At 41.1% G+C, this 17,477-nt stretch overlaps 1 protein-coding gene across 12 annotated transcripts in view; it reads right to left on the bottom strand.

The window, feature by feature from the left end:
• The window catches only part of SLC44A5 (solute carrier family 44 member 5), a 208,277-nt gene that overhangs the window by 48,573 nt on the left and 142,227 nt on the right, over window positions 1-17,477 (bottom strand). For 11 of the 12 annotated variants that reach the window (XM_050961020.1, XM_050961022.1, XM_050961023.1 and 8 more), the window contains 2 exons: window positions 17,038-17,111; window positions 1,864-1,948 (listed from right to left, as the gene is read on the bottom strand). In XM_050961020.1, coding sequence (XP_050816977.1) covers window positions 1,864-1,948; window positions 17,038-17,111 — 159 coding nt within the window. Of the gene's footprint in view, window positions 1-1,863; window positions 1,949-16,252; window positions 16,261-17,037; window positions 17,112-17,477 lie in introns of those variants that run through there. The other variant, XM_050961025.1, reaches the window with a different exon arrangement.

Below are 17,477 nucleotides of genomic sequence, written 5' to 3'. Positions count from 1 at the left end.
ACAGCTGTCCAGGACTGGTCTTTGGGGCTTGTGAAGCACATAGCCAAATCCTCTCCACCTTAGAGTTTTAGGAGTCAAGAAGAGCTAGTCTGTGATTGTTTAGAGGGGCTCCCTGGGCTGCTTCTGATGCTAGGGCTGCCATAAGCTCTGTTGGAGGCACTGGCCAAATATTCCTATGTCACTTCTGGCTTCTCCATTTATAGCAAGCTCCTCAACATGGAAACTGAGTGCCAATTCCCAACCTCAGCAGCAATATCCAACCCCCCAACCTCCCCTGCAAGGGAGGAGAGAGGGAAAGAGGATTTGTGTTTGTTTGAACCAGGGAAAGGAAGATGACATACAAGAGAAAAGTAAAGAGGAAGAGCCAAGTAACAGAGAGAGAGAGAAAATAAGTGAGCAAGGAACAGAGATAGAGAGACAGAACATGCACAATGGACAACAGAAAATGGGGTGAATGCAAAAGAATCCTTCTGCTTCCCCCAAGGGGCGGGAAGCCTACAGCCACCAATGTCACTACCTGTTTCTGCTTCTCCAAGCCCCGCGATGGGTCGTGTGTGTATGTGAGAGAGAGAGAGTGCTTTGCACAGACCCGCAGAAGGGTTGGCTCCTGATCCCCCTAGGACTCTGACCTGGGGCAATTCCTCCTGACAGTTCTGCCTCCCTGTGCAGGGGAAGGTGGAACTCTTCCGGCCACTTCTCTGCCGCTCTCTCCAGCTCCATGCAGGAATCTGCAAGAGCAAGTGGCACAGACTGTTTCCAGACTTCTCCTCTGCTCCTTTCCCTGCCTTGGGAGGGGACACCACCTTGGGTGTTCCTTCACACTACTCCCTACCTCCATGCAAGGAGCCTGGTGGAAGCCCCTCTCACTGTGGCTCTGGACACTTGTTTCCTCTGTTCCATCCCTGCAAGCTGAATGGGAAGAGGAATAAGAGGCAGCAGAAGAGCTATCAATTGTGGGCTTTTGGTTGCTGCTTGCATGGAACTGGATTTAATATCAGTGATAATGAAGTGAGGGGTGTTTAATGCAGACTTTAAAAGAAGGAAAAAAACTTTCCTGTAATGTGATCTCATGGCTCCAGCTTCAGTTTTCATAGAAATAACATTTTGATCCATATAGCTCTTTTCATCTGCAAGTACTTCACAGATACTAACAGATTAACTAATCCCTGCAGCTCCCCAGATGAGCTAGGAATTGTCACCCACATTTAAGAGACTGGAAAATAAAGTTGGGTTAAGACACAAGACCAAGGCCAAAGAGGGAGTCAGTGTCAGAGCTGTCTGTCCCCCCCCCAGACCGGAGCTCAGACCACACATCTCTCTCTCTAGTAGCATCAAGGCAGCAGGAGCTAGCAGCAGACAGTGAGAGCGGCTGTTTGGCACTTAGTACCTGCTGAGCATGAAATGCTGGTTTGCACAAAGTGAGAAGCAGTCTGCCATACTTTTGGTTATTCCTCCCCAGAGATGAACATAATGATTTCCCAGAGGGCGTATTAGTTAAATATCCTAACCCGAGCAGTCAAAACCAGTGGCAGCTAATCAGAGTTTTCACTTCTTATAAAAATACTTTAAAATATGGATCTCTTTGCATTTAATGGCACAAGCCATACTTTATAATAGTATTTTACTAGTCACAGTCTCCATAGTATGTAAACAGCTGCATTACAGGAATAACTCAGGTCTAAATTTCCACTGATCAACTGAGCTTTTCAGAAACTTTAACAGGCATAAATACAGTAAAGTGGGGGTGCAGGTTGCTTCTTCTGCAGCCTCCCAATTTAATTCCCAGGAGGCCGAGGGCTGATAACTCATTTCTCATGCATGCCTCATGAGAAATAAAGCCAGATGAATCCTCTGAGTACTCACTCATTTATGGTGTCCTTCTGGCCGCAGAACTGCCCATAGCTGTCAGTCGGATAGACCACCTTCCTGGGGTCACCATGCACCCAAGCTGCAAATATATAAAGAGATAGGCAGATCTTTTAACACATGTCCAGCAGTAACCTGCTAATAGTTCAAGTTCTCTAGCAATTAAAATGCACCATCTGTCATGTACTATTTTAACCTCCCCCAATAGCTTCTGAAGAGAATTGATTTTCCTTAAACAGTAGATTTCTTAATGAAAAAAAAAATATGGATGAATCAGTCAGACAGTAAAACATTTCTCTTTTTTTCCTTCAGGACACACATGCCTGGGTTGTGGCCAAAATATGAGGTAATGCACTTAGAAAATAATGGGTATTAAAAGGAGAAAGAGGAGGCATTGCAAAAGCTTTGCTGGCTTAAAGCCACACTGTGTTCTGGAGCTAAACCTTACAGACCAAACTGAGCCTTTGCTTATACCCACGACCCCACTGAAACGAATGGGGTTACATGGTGTGCGAGAAGGCAAGATTTGGCAATGACAATCTAGTAGCCATCGAGTCACATTAACAAGGGATGCAACTCCTCCATTTCAAGATATAAAAACACTTGCTCAGCTCTTAGCACAATAGCTGGCTATGCTGATTTGTTCATAGAAGTAGAGACACAACTGTACGAGTACAGAACCTCAGCCTGAACTGGAGGATGCTGCTTCTATTCCTTCCTCAACTTCAGGCGAGGATTTCTTGCTCCTGAAAAATCTCATTTTCTCAAACTGCTTATTTCCATTCTCATTCAGGATCTAGTACATCGCTAGGAAATCATCATTAGTATCATTTTTTCCTAAGCTACAGAGGTCAGACCTGACAAATCTTCACAACTCCCAGTAAGTTCTGAATAATTTTGACTGCCCTTGACTATCACAATTTCTATCTATATCCTCCCCATAACAAAATAATCAGACCTTCACCTCACATGTGCAGGATGGTACCAGCATATTAGCTCACACAGTATGTCCTATACCCGTACATCCCTAGATCTGGCTTACTAATACAACTGCTGCAAAATGTGGCTGGATTTAGTTTTATTAACTGTGATCATTCCCTAGCCTTTTCTTTGCTCTGTAGTGTGTAGAGGAGGCTATAGCCATTATAATTATTTTTAGCCCCTAGTTTCTTTCTCTCAGAGTGTACACTGAATGTCGGAAGCTATGTTAGGCCCTGATCTATACAAATTACTTTGAACTTGTTCCTCTATAATTGCCCCACTTTTCTGTTGATTTTATGGTGCTAAATTTAGTCATCCTAGAAACTGAATCTTCCTTAAGGTCATTACAGTAGCAGGGGCACTGAGATACTACAGTGATGGGTGGTATGGAGAGAGAATTTCTGTAAAGCACAGAATGGTAGATGTAATACTTATCCTTGCAGACTATGGGCCGGAACTGCAACATACCCTCCATTGACTTTAATATAGCTGCATCACCGCATACCAACTCAGAATTTGGTATGTTATTTTTCTCCCTAAATGGTTTTATTTCTCTGGCACTCTTGGTTTCTGGATCTTATGCTAGTTTTTAATTCATTTTAATATGTCTCAATTACATCATGCTTTTTAGTTTGTAAAATAATCAGCTAGTTGGTTTCAAATAAGTTCTAGACATTCATATAAATTCTATTTTCTCCCTTATCTATTAAGACCCAGATTCTGCAATGTACGGAAATTCTGCACCTGTGAGAAGTCCCATTGACTTCACTCAATAAAGCAACCTAATGCAGTGCTTCTCAAAGCCAGTCCGCCGCTTGTTCAGGAAAGCCCCTGGCAGTCCTGGCCGTTTTTTTTTACCTGCCGCGTCCGCAGGTTCGGCTGATCGCGGCTCCCACTGGCCACGGTTCGCCGCTCCAGGCCAATGGGGGCTGTGGGAAGGGCGGCCAGCACATCCCTTGGCCCGCGCCGCTTCCTGCAGCCCTCATTGGCCTGGAGCAGAGAACTGTGGCCAGTGGGAGATGCCATCGGCCAAACCTTCGGAAGCTGCAGGTAAACAAACCAGTCCGGACCACCAGGGGCTTTCCCTGAACAAGCGGTAGCCCAACTTTGAGAAGCAGTGACCCAATGGATTAGACACGATCTTCCTTATATGAATCCATACAGTCGGTCTTTAGACATATGTAAATTTGGCTTATGAAATAATCTAAATGGTGAGTGAGTGGGCTGCTTCTGTGTTCTATTGTATGCTTTCCTCCTTTGTGACTGTATGACAATAGGGAGTGTTCTTTAATATTTTCCTGTATCTCATGCAGTTAAAAGACAAGACCAAATGGATCAGTTTCGCAGCTGACACCAAATGGGTTTAATCCCTTATGAGTATGCTCTTAGACAGGTTTTCTTATCAACGTTTCCACTGCCAAAAATTAGTTTTTAAAAGTATTTGAAAATTACTAAAATAAACCATTTGTTCCCTTCCTGACTGTATTTCCCCTCACACTAGCATAGCAGAAGGCAGCATGGATAAAGTCTGTCACATCAGATTCAAAGTAGTGCTGAGCTTTCAGTAGCAAAACATCTTCTGCAGGGTATAGATAATTATCTGCTACTGCCAACAATATCCCCTTTCTAGGTAGGATATTTTATCTACAATTGTCTCCCCACCCTGCCCCAATCAATCACAATTAGGAAAAAAGACAAAAATTGCAGTATAACTTTGCTAATCATCTCAGAACACCATTTACACACACAAATCAACCTTCTCAGCACTGCTCAGCAAAGACCAGAGTGCTGTAAGGAGACTGCCTGTGATAGCAGGGACTGGATGAGAGTCCAGAAGTCTACACAGCAATGAAACAGCCCCACAGCCCGAGCCTCACAAGCCTGAGTCGACTGGCATAGGCCAGCCCACAGGTTTTTCTTTGCTGTGTAGACATACCCAGAATCTCCTGTGTCTAGTGGCCCATGAGGCAACCCATTTTCCCCACCGCTGTCTGTCCAAAAGCAAAATGTTTGACTCCATCATAAGTGGTCTCTGTGATGGCAGCTCCCTTTTTAAACATCCTGCAACAGATCATTCTTTGTTCTTCTTGCCTTAAGGCTGTTTCTTACTTTTACAAAGAATTGATTCATAGATTCCAAGGCCAGATCTTTGTGATCAGCTACCTTGAAATCCTGTATAATGCAGGACAGAGAACTTGCCCCAAATAATTCCTAGAGCAGAGCTTTTAGACAAATATCCAGTAATGGAGAATCCACCACAATCCCTGGTAAATTGTTCCAATAGTTACTTACCCTTACTGTTAAAAATGTGCCTCTTATTTCCAGTGTCAATTTTTCTAGCTTCAACTTACAGCCACTGGATCACGTTGCACCTTCGTATGCTACAGTGAAGATACCATTATAAAATATTTCTTCTACAGGTAGGTGTTTATAAACTGTGATCAAGACACCCACATTTGAGCTCTGTGAGTCTATCACTACATGCCTGTTTTCTACTCCTTTAATCCTCGTAGCTCTCCTCTTAACCATCTCCTCTTTATCAACATCCTTTTTGAACTGTGGACACCAGAACTGGACACAGTAAGTCATCACAGTAGTGCCAAATATAGAGGTAAAATAACCTCTGTATTTCTACATGAGATTCCCCTGTTTATGCATCCAAGGATTGCACCTTTTGGCCACAGTGTCACACTGGGAGCTCATGTTCAGCTGATTATCCACTGCAACCCCCAAATATTTTTCAAAGTCGCTGTTTCCTAGGATAGAATCCCCCATCCTGTAAGCATGGCCTACATTTTTTGTTTCTAGTTGTATACATTTACATTTAGCTGTATCAAACCAGCTTATTGCTTGCTTGCATCCAGCTAACCAAGCAATCCAGAAGGCTCTGTATCAGTAACCTGTCCTCTTCATTATTTGCGAAGCCCCCATTTTTTGTGTCATCTCCAAATTTCATCAGTGAGGATTTTGTATCATCTAATTGAGCTTGCAGAGGACAAAAATTGGATGTTTGTATGCACTGAAACATCATTGGCAATACAATTATATACAGATAAACGAAGTACATTTTGTTATGTATCCTTACTGTTTTATCATTTCTCATTACTCACCATCCAATGCCCATTAAAGTCATTGGAATGATTCTCACTGGTTTCACCAGGTTTGGATTAGGCCAGGGATCGGCAACCTTTCAGAAGCGCTGTGTCGAGTCTTCATTTATTCATTCTAATTTATAGATTCATAGATTCATAGACTCAGACTCTAGGACTGGAAGGGACCTCGAGAGGTCATCGAGTCCAGTCCCCTGCCCTCATGGCAGGACCAAATACTGTTTAGACCATCCCTAATAAACATTTATCTAACCTACTCTTAAATATCTCCAGAGATGGAGATTCCACAACTTCCCTCGGCAATCTATTCCAGTGTTTAACTACCCTGACAGTTAGGAACTTTTTCCTAATGTCCAACCTAAATCTCCCTTGCTGCAGTTTAAGCCCATTGCTTCTTGTTCTATCATTGGAGGCTAAGGTGAACAAGTTTTCTCCCTCCTCCTGATGACACCCTTTTAGATACCTGAAAACTGCTATCATGTCCCCTCTCAGTCTTCTCTTTTCCAAACTAAACAAACCCAATTCCTTCAGCCTTCCTTCATAGGTCATGTTCTCAAGACCTTTAATCATTCTTGTTGCTCTTCTCTGGACCCTCTCCAATTTCTCCACATCTTTCTTGAAATGCGGTGCCCAGAACTGGACACAATACTCCAGTTGAGGCCTAACCAGCGCAGAGTAAAGCGGAAGAATGACTTCTCGTGTCTTGTTTACAACACACCTGTTAATGCATCCCAGAATCACGTTTGCTTTTTTTGCAACAGTATCACACTGTTGACTCATATTAAGCTTGTGGTCCACTAGGACCCCTAGATCGCTTTCTGCCATACTCCTTCCTAGACAGTCTCTTCCCATTCTGTATGTGTGAAACTGATTGTTCCTTCCTAAGTGGAGCACTTTGCATTTATCTTTATTGAACTTCATCCTGTTTACCTCAGACCATTTCTCCAATTTGTCCAGATCATTTTGAATTTTGACTCTGTCCTCCAAAGCAGTTGCAATCCCTCCCAGTTTGGTATTGTCCGCAAACTTAATAAGCGTACTTTCTATGCCAACATCTACATCGTTGATGAAGATATTGAACAGAGCCGGTCCCAAAACAGACCCCTGCGGAACCCCACTTGTTATACCTTTCCAGCAGGATTGGGAGCCATTAATAACTACTCTCTGAGTATGGTTATCCAGCCAGTTATGCACATACCAGTAATACCGGGGGAGGGATAGCTCAGTGGTTTGAGCACTGGCCTGCTAAACCTAGGGTTGAGAGTTCAATTTTTCAGGGGGCCACTTAGGAATCTGGGGCACAATCAGTACTTGGTCCTGCTAGTGAAGGCAGGGGGCTGGACTCAATGACCTTTGGTCCCTTCCAGTTCTAGGAGACAGGATATCTCCATAATTTTAACATTTTTAGAAGGCCTCTTTCTATAAGTCTATAATATATAACTAAACTATTGTTGTATGTAAAGTAAATAAGGTTTTTAAAATGTTCAAGAAGCTTCATTTAAAATTTATTTAAAATGCAGCCCCTCCTCTCCCCGGGACTGGTGGCCAGGACCCAGACAGTGTGCTTCGGCACACGTATCATAGGTTGCCTACCCCTGGAATAGGCCATTAACTCACTAATTCTCCAAACGTGATCCTTTGCAGTGGGCTTCCTGGGCATTAGTGGGAATTAGTGAGGTACAAGTGCTGGAACATTTTACTCATACTTTTGTTTTTGTGAAGTATTCTGAACAGTATTTCCAGTCTTCGGGGACTCTTGTCCAGTTGCCTTCCTCCAATTGCCCATACCTACTGATTCTTGGTTGTAGCTTTCCTACAAGCCTGGGGCACTAAACCAGTGTTGGATGAACCTGGTTTAAAAAATATGGTAAACAAGCTTTTCTATGTCAATACTTGCTCTTGTCAACTTTACTGGAATCAATACTGGGCCTCTTATCTAGAAAACAGCTTTAGAAAACAGAAGAATATGGGTTTGCTATCAAATTGGTTTCCTTTAGTTTGAAATCACATCTGCTGGGTGGAAGTTGGGAAAGTACATCTCAACTAGTTTTCAGAGAGAAACGGAGAAGAATTGGTCCGTTATAGAGGATGGAGATTTAGCATTTGATTAATATTGCAACAGAAAACAGGAGAGAAAAAACAACTTTGTGAGTTAGAACAATGTTGGGAAAAGAATCCCATATGACAAATTTTCTATTTCCTAGCCTATTCAGTGTAGAATTGTACCTAAATCAGCAGCCCCCATTGACAATGGAAGGTTATCATCACAATTAGCCTCAAAGAGCAGTGTTTGAGTCTTTGTTTCACTGCCCTATTGGTGACCCAATGAAATGGAACCCAAGTATATAGAACTTTCATGCCAGCAAAAGGTTGTGCGTGGTCTGATGCTTATAAAATCAGTTTGAATTTGACTCAGCTGGGCTGAAACAAATACATCAACCAGCCCAGCTGAGTCAGCTGTTAGCGTAGCAGTGGGGCAGCGTATGACACAGGCAAAGCAGTTGACAGACAGGGATCCACATTCGGAACTGCTGAAGTTATGTCATTATCCTGTCACTGATGTACACAAGTACACAAGAATGATATCAGAAACGGCTACAGTTTATCATTTTAAATGTTTATCAAATACTTTTTTTTTTTTTTGGATGTATGGTTGAGCCAGTGGATGCAAGTACTGGAAAACTCCTTGTCAAGGAGAAACTGTGATTAGAACAATAGCTTCCACTGACACTTGAAAAATAACTGCAGATCTGTTTAACTTCTTATCTGAGTCATTCCCTCAACAGTGTGCTTCTTGGGAATACAGACTTTCATATCATTATTTTGTTTCCCTTAAAGGTATGCTTTTAATGTTTTAATATGTGGAAGAACAGGCCTACCCAACTGTGCTTATGGCTTTTTAACACAAACAATTTACAAATGCAGTGAAGCAGATAATAGGACATATGATACTGAATTTGTAAACCCATGCTGATGACACCACTGTTGCATAAACAGTCCTAGAAGCAGGACTACTACATAAGCAACATATTGTTCACTACTTCACAGGTGGCCAACCAGCTCAGTGGTTAGTCCCCAGTTGTGCCCTGAACACAAATCAGAAGAATTCTGTTCTAGAAAAATAAGTCTTTCATAGCTGGAGGTATAGACACTGGGGGAGGGAAACTAAATGAAGAGCAAGGCGCACCTTAGATGCAGAACAAGCATGATGATCTTAAGTTCCCATTTAGACTCTAAATCCATCAACCCTTTACTAGAAGACAAAATTATGTTAAAACTTTGATAGCCAAGCTACGAGTTATGATTGTGTAAGTGCAATAAAGGATAAAAGCACCATTGTTCCTTTAATGTAAGAGACACATCTGGAGAAATTTGCTATTGCAAATAATAATGTTGCTCTAAGAGGATCTGAACTACTCATGGTGAAACTATTGACTGCAGGTTGGGGGTGGAGGGAGGAGAAATGATTTCTCTTTGTACCAGAAACTCTTCAGGAGGCTGTGATCAGGTTAGTATATGAACCACAGTTCAGAAGTAAATCTAAATCATACTTAGTTTTGTTCCTTTTGAATTACTCCATCCTTTGAAGCCTTGAGCTCTTTCTATGGGTACGTCTTCACTACCCGCCGTATCGGCGGGTAGCAATCGATTGCTCGGGGATTGATATATCGTGTCTCATCTAGACGCAATATATCGATCCCCAAAAGCGCTTATATCGATTCCGTAACTCCACCAACCTGAACGGAGTTGCGGAATCGACAGGGGGAGCCGCGGACATTGATCCCGCACCGTGAGGACGGTGAGTAATTCGATCTTAGATTCTTTGACTTCAGCTACGCTATTCACATAGCTGAAGTTGCGTATCTAAGATCGATTTTCCCCCGAAATGTAGACCAGCCTTATGATAATTCATTAGCTGCCCTTCACATGCATTTTGCTGAATGAAAACTACCATAGATTTTAAGCTGTCTGGTAGATTTTTTTTTTTGAAGTTCTCTCCCTGATAAGCCCCGAATCTCCCAAATAAATAGGAAGGACTGAATTAGTTCTCTGAGGAATAAATGTTAAATTGACACTCTTTTTTCATCTGTCACCTGGCACTTCGAGTGCAGGAGGTGGGGCTGCAAGGATTCTAAAAATTAATACTGGCCACTCCAGGCTTGTATTAAAGTCTCAAGATTACAGCTTCTCTCTGACCTTGGATGGGTAGATGCTGCCACCACTCAAATGCAAAAAAAACCCCTTGTTGGAACCCAGAAAGATGTACTTGAGAATTACTTCAAGCCCTTTCACACATACCCTCTGGGGAAGAGCTGAGACAGAAACAAAGGAAATCAGCTGTTGCCACCAGCTAATTAAACAACATGCACAAACATCTTAGGCCACATAAAAACAGATCCTGTTCTTAAAAAAGGTAAATTTTATTAAAAACAAAGAGAAAGAAAATACACTTGGAACTTAAGCTTTTTGCTAGATTTAAAAAAAAAAATTACAAAATTTAAGCATCAAGATAGCTCTCTTGAGGTTCACCTTAAAGGTTACAAGCAAAACAAACACATTTGGGAGTTAGCACAGAGGAGTCCATAAGCCAATAAGAAATAAAAGAAATAAACCTAATTTTGACTTCCTAGATATTCCCTGATCTACTTACATATCTGGGGTTTCAGATAAGTAGGTTCAAGGTATGATTTGACGATTTGTCATACCTGGTTTTAAAGCTTTTTACAGCATTGTCCCAGTCCTGTCTCTGCTCTGTCCCCTCTCTCCAGAGAACAGACAGACAGATAAAGGGAAAAGTTTTTTATCCTCCCCAATTTTAAAAAGTTCTAGCTTTCCCATTAGCTCTTTTGGTCAGTTGCCCACTCCTTTCCTTTTACCTATGCATGCAGTCAGACTTTTTAACCCTTTACACGTAAAGCAAATAGAGAACAGCTACCAAGAGGGATTTTATAGCTAACTGGCTGGCTGGGTGTCCATAAAAGGGAGTTGCCCTTCTTTCATTTATCAATCATCTATAAAGGTAACACAATTATGGCAAGGAATAACTCATGTAATAAATATTTCTGTTCAGTATAATAATTCAACAGCAACCATCACTGAACCAGGATGGAGATAGACTATTATCATAAATCTTTGAGTTTGATCTTTCAAGGAGATTTGATTACCTTTTTCCCAGACCCCACTTCAGCACTCTTGAAACACACACCAAGACAAATTATACCTGTGGTTACGTAAGTGCATGTCCAGCTGAGGCCAGTGGGAGGTGTGCACACACAGCAAAGGGTAGAAAGTGAGCCACAGATTTTCAGCCAATAGCAGCTTCAAGTGATGGGTTTCAGTTAGGGTTGTCAAGCGATTAAAAAAATTAATTGTGATTAATCACACTATTAAACAATAATAGAATACCATTTATTTAAATAATTTTGGAAGTTCTACATTTTCAAATATATTGATTTCAGTTACAACACAGAATACAAAGTGTACAGTGCTCACTTTATATTTATTTTTATTACAAATATTAGCACTGTAAAAAACAGAAGAAATAGTATTTTTCATTTCACCTCATACAAGTACTGTAGTGAAATCTCTTTATCATGAAAGTGCAACTTACGAATGTAGGTTTTTTTGGTACGTAACTGCACTTAAAAACAAAAGAAAGTAAAACTTCAGAGCTTACAAGTCCACTCAGTCCTACTTCTTGTTTAGCTAATCTCTAAGAGAAACAAGTTTGTTTAAATTTACGGGAGATAATGCTGTCCGCTTCTTAATTACAATGTCACTTGAAAGTGAGAACAGACTTTCACATGGCACTGTTGTAGCTGGCATCGTAAGATATTTACGGCTGGATGTGCTAAAGATTCATATACCTCTTCATGCTTCAGTCATCAGATGACATGCTTCCATGCTGATGACGCTCGTTTAAAAAAAAAAGTGTTAATTAAATTTGTGACTGAACTCCTTGGGGGAGAATTGTATGTCTCCTACTCTGTTTTCCCGCATTCTGCCATATATTTCATGTTATAGCAGTCTCCGATGATAAACCAGCACATGTTGTTCATTTTAAGAACACTTTCACAGCAGATGTGACAAAACGCAAAGAAGGTACCAATGTGAGATTTCTAAAAATAACTACAGCACCCGACCCAAGGCTTAAGAATCTGAAGTACTTTCCAAAATCTGAGAGGGATGAGGTGTGTAGCATGCTTTCAGAAGTCTTAAAAGAGCAACACTCTGATGCAGAAACTACAGAACCCAAGCCAGCAAAAAAGAAAATCAGCTTTCTGGTGGCAGTATCTGATTCAGATGATGAAAATGAACATGTGTCAGTCCACACTGCTTTGGATCGTTATCGAGGAGAACTCGTCATCAGCATGGACGCATGTCCTCTGGAATGGGTTGAAGCATTAAGGGATATATGAATCTTTAGCGTATCTGCAACGTATATATCTTGCGACACCGGCTACAACAGTGCCATGCAAATGCCTGTTCTCACTTTCAGGTGACATTGTAATTAAGAAGTGGGCAGTATTATCTTCTGCAATGTAAACAAACTTGTTTGTCTGAGCGATTGGCTGAACAAGAAGTAGAACCAATTGGACTTGTAGGTTCTAAAGATTTACATTGTTTTGTTTTTGAGTGCAGTTACGTAACAAAAAAACCTACATTCGTAAGTTGCACTTTCATGATAAAGAGGCTGCACTACAGTACAGTGCAAATATTTGTAATAAAAAATAAATATTAAGTGAGCACTGTACACTTTGTATTCTGTGTTTAAACTGAAATCAATATATTTGAAAATGTAGAAAAACATCCAAAAATATTTAATGAATTGCAATTGGTATTGTATTGTTTAACAGTGTGATGAATCATGATTATTTTTTTAATCGCGATTGATTTTTTTTAGTTAATCGTGTGAGTTAACTGCGATTAATCAACAGCCCTAGTTTGAGTATTTCCTTTCTTTATCCAGCCAAATGACATGTGAAATGAGGAAGATATTCTCACATAGTCAAGAAACCAGGGAAATCAACTTTTTTATTTCTATAGTAAGCCAAAGGACAGGAGATGCTTAAGGCATAACTCATGACGGAGAATTGATTTATAATCTATTTTCTCTTCATATTAACTTTATTGACACTCATGCATTTGGAGCAGGGCTGACCCATGCTGATTTCATCTTTCATTTAAAATAAGAAGGATGAATCACAATCTGAGGACAAAGAAAAAGCAGGCACCATACGGGGTTTAGATTTGGATATTTAATAGGGGTGTTCAGATGCAAAAATTTGGATCCACCCATAACAGATAAAAACAGTGGCCAGCCACAAAATTTGGATCTGGATCCAGGGTTGGATTCCAAACCCTCAATGTTTTATACCTAAGTGTTTGGTTAGAAGTTTTTTTTCATAATAGGATTCCAAGGCATGTGCAAATGCACCCTATTTGGACAAATTCACCACCACACACCACACTGATCCCATTGTCTGAGACCACAGAGTCAGAGAAGAGCGGAATCTGGCCAACCACTCATCTTTTGCCTCCCTGGGCTTGTGCGACGTATTTCATGCAGAACATGATGTTTGGAAACAGCACATGCAAAGCTGCCATGGAAGTCTAGCCAAAGGATTAAGGGAGATTTGTGCAGTGCTGGAGGGAGATTGTACAGGCTGGCAGGAAGATCTGAATGCACAAGAATGCTGCACAACTACAAATCACCAGTGAGCCAATACTCTGTCCGACAACATCCAGAGTAGAGGTCACTCACCTGCCAGGGAAGTGTTCACGTATTAAAAAGAACAAGGAATGCTCCCATGATCTGAGCCCAGCTCCTCCACTTGGGCTGTGTGTTTGAACAGTGAAAGGACAGGAACAGAACAGTAACACACAGCTGAGTGAACAGGGAGCAGGAAGAGCTGATGGAACATTACAGGGGAAAAGGGAAGCAAAATATTCCAAATGTGGGATACTCCTGCTTCAGGTGGGAGGCTTCGCAGATGTGTATATGCAGCATGAAGTCCTATCGCTGTGCCAGGACTAAGCCATCTCCTTCTGCCTTTTTCTGACCCAGTGGGTGATGACACATATAGTGTCCACGCTCTGACAACTGTTCCTCATGTCTATTGTAACTCTGAGTGGAGTTTTTCTCTCTCTCTCTCTCACACACACACACACACACACACACACACACACACACACACACACACACACACACACGTCAAATGAGTGCTAGTACCAGCTTGGAATGAAACAAGAGGCCAGTGAGGTACAGACAATGTAACTGGGCAATTGAAGTAGGGGCAACTCAGATATAGCATCACTCTGCAGCAAATAGTACAAGCAGCAAGATCAAAAGAGGAGGCAGAGATGAGAGAGCAAATGCAAAATTTCATTCATATGCACTCCAGTAGCAGCAGCAGATACAGACCAGACAGATCCCCATCCCCAAGTAGGATGCCATCAATGTTAAGGAAGCATCAGTCTGAGCTGTGCAAGGAAGCCAAAGGACAGCAGACAAGCTAGTCTGAATGTGACTAAATAATGCATGAAGTACAGTTAGAGACACCCTTCTCCCTCGCCCTCTACCCACTACTGTCCTCAGGAAGAATCCCACAGCTAATGAAACCATTAAAGTACTGGATCCATGTATGGCACACAGGCATAGGATCTGTATTAATAGCTTATTAGTTAAGTCATTGCCCTTATGCAGATTTTTTTCCATCCATGGATCTCAAAGAGCTTTACAAAGGTAGATATTATCTCGGTTTTACAGATAGAGAAACTGAGGCATAGAGCAGTTACGTTATTTGTCTGACATGGCACAGCAACTTAGTGACATAGTCATGAGTGGAACACAGGTCTCCTGCCTGCCAGCATCATGCGCCATTACTTAGACAACAACTGCCTGTTTTGGGGTCAGTGTGTGGTGCTACTTTTCAACTGCAATGACTCCCTTGATTGTTATTTCTTGCAAGTGTATTCACTTTATTTCCTTCCCTTTCCCCCTTTCTGAAAGTAAGATGTTCCATGAAGGGACAACTAGGATGTGTAAACAAGGGAATGAACAACACATGCACACAGGAGCACCTGGAGAGAGAAGCAGCAAAATCTTAACTACTGCAAGGTAAAGTGAGAGAGACAGAGAGCTGAAGAGAGACAGAGAACGAATTATGACTTTTGGGATGCTGTGCCAACAGTATATTCTAATGAGAGGATGATGTACATTCCCATATACTTACTGATTTCTACTGGTTGTGTAAAATCAACCTTGCTTATTGTCATCTTCTGACACTACACACAGTGCAGTTTTGTACAGTAGAGAAAATACTAACACAGAATTAAAAAGAGTGATGACATTTCATGTGTCTAAGCCAGGGCCATGTGGTCTTTTATCAGGAAATTCAGTTCAGTCAAATATGCGAACACATATTAACTGTACTTTTATGGTAGCTGGCATTTGCCCTCACTCAGTGAAGTTCTCTCAGACAAGCAAACTAAACGGTTACCATGGAATATCCTGATAAGCAAACAGCTCCATGTCCCACAATTAAATGATTTTTTTTCTGCTCCATTCATTGCTCCCATAGAGGCTCTTGCTAATATTTTAAAGAATGCAAAGCCTCTTAAAAATTAATGTTTTTCTCTAGCTTTTGTTTTTTGATGAGTGACAAGTGCCAAGATTTTCCTGTCTCAATTAAAGTTAATGAGAGCAAAATGATTGAACAATGGCATTTTTACCTGCATATATTTTACTTTGGGTTTTTCCATCAATAAACACATCATTTTCAACCTCTCCCTGACTATAACTGTGACGGGCTGGATCACAGAAACCCTCTTGGGAGCTGACACTTCTTGTGCCAAGACTACTACTATCCCTGCTTTCCCTGCCAGCTCAGGACCCCAGCACCCTGTCTTGCTGAGCCAGACACGCCCATCTGCTCCCACACAGACCCAGGGTCTGAATTACTTGCCCCAAAGCTGCAGGTTTACCTGAAAGCAGCTAACAGAAGTGCTCCTGCCTTTAACACTCAGATGCCCAACTCCCAATGGGGTCTAAACCCAACTAAATCCCTTTTACCCTGTATAAAGCTTATAGCGAGATATGCACAGTTGCTTGCTCCCCCAGGTATTATTAATTAATTCAGAATATGTATTAAGTAAAAAGTGATTTGATTAAATATGAACGTAGAATTTAAGTGGTTCCAAGTAGTAACAGACAGAACAAAGTAAGTCTCCAAGCAAAATAAACTAAAACGCGCAAATCTATGTCTAATCAAACTGAATACAGATAATCTCACCCTTAGATATGCTTCAGTAGTTTTTTCCTCAGACTGGACACCTTCCAGGCCTTGGCAAAAATTTTTCCCCTGGTACAGCTCTTGTTCCAGCTCAGGTGGTAGCTGGGGGATTCTTCATGATGGCTCCTCTCTCCTCTTCGTTCTGTTCCACCCCTTTATATATCTTTTGCATAAGGCAGGAATCCTTTGTCCCTCTCTGAGTTCCCACCCCCTCCTTCTCAATGGAAAGACACCAGGTTAAAGATGGATTCCAGTTCAGGTGACATGATCACATGTCACTGCAAGACTTCATTGCCCACTTGCCAACACACACTATACAGGAAGACTTACAGGTAAACACACCCATCTGCAGACAATTGTCCTGGTTAATGGGAGTCATCAAGATTCCAAACCACCATTAATGGCCCACACTTTGCATAATTACAATAGGCACTCAGAGTTATATTTCATATTTCTAGTTTCAGGTACAAGAGTGGTACATTTATACAAATAGGATGATCATACTCAGTAGATTATAAGCTTTGTAATGATACCTTACAAGAGAGCTTTCGCCTGAAGTATATTCCAGTTACATTCACTCATTAGCATATATTTATAAAACCATATAGACTGCAACATCACAATAACAGACATTTAATGTGAGCAAATCATTTACGATTTGCTTCTAGGAAACATATGGCTCATTGATTAGAAAGTTTAAAGTTAAATGGACTCTTCAATTAAAATAATGACACTTATTTACTCCCCCTGCAAGAGAAGCCACTACTGTACTTATGTTTACTTACCCAGAATTCCTAATGCAATGTAACCCAGAATGACGACTATGAAGATTACACAGCACAGAACATCCGTACAGTGCCTAAAGACAGAAGGGAACATTTTGAAGAATTAGAAAGGTGTTGAAAATAACTCTTCCTTTGTAAATGATTGATTCATACATTATAAGATCAGACGTGACTACAGACATCATATAGTCTAACCTCCTGAATTACACCAGCCACAGGACTTTCCTTAATTAATTTCTTTTTCAAGTATACCATACCTTTTAGAAAAATATCCAATCTTGATTTAAAAATTGTCAACGATTGACAATCCACCTCGACCCAAAATAAGTTTTAACAATGGTTATTTACCCTCATCATTAAAAATCTGTGCCTTATTTCTAGTCTGAACTTATCTGGCTTCTGCTTCTCCTTCATAAATTTATATTCACAAGTCCTTGCTT

The sequence above is a fragment of the Gopherus flavomarginatus genome, chromosome 7 (assembly GCF_025201925.1).
Source record: "Gopherus flavomarginatus isolate rGopFla2 chromosome 7, rGopFla2.mat.asm, whole genome shotgun sequence".
In the NCBI taxonomy this organism is placed as follows: domain Eukaryota; kingdom Metazoa; phylum Chordata; order Testudines; family Testudinidae; genus Gopherus; species Gopherus flavomarginatus.
Note: the sequence above shows the minus strand (reverse complement) of the source record. Positions and strands in the feature narration are given on the sequence as shown.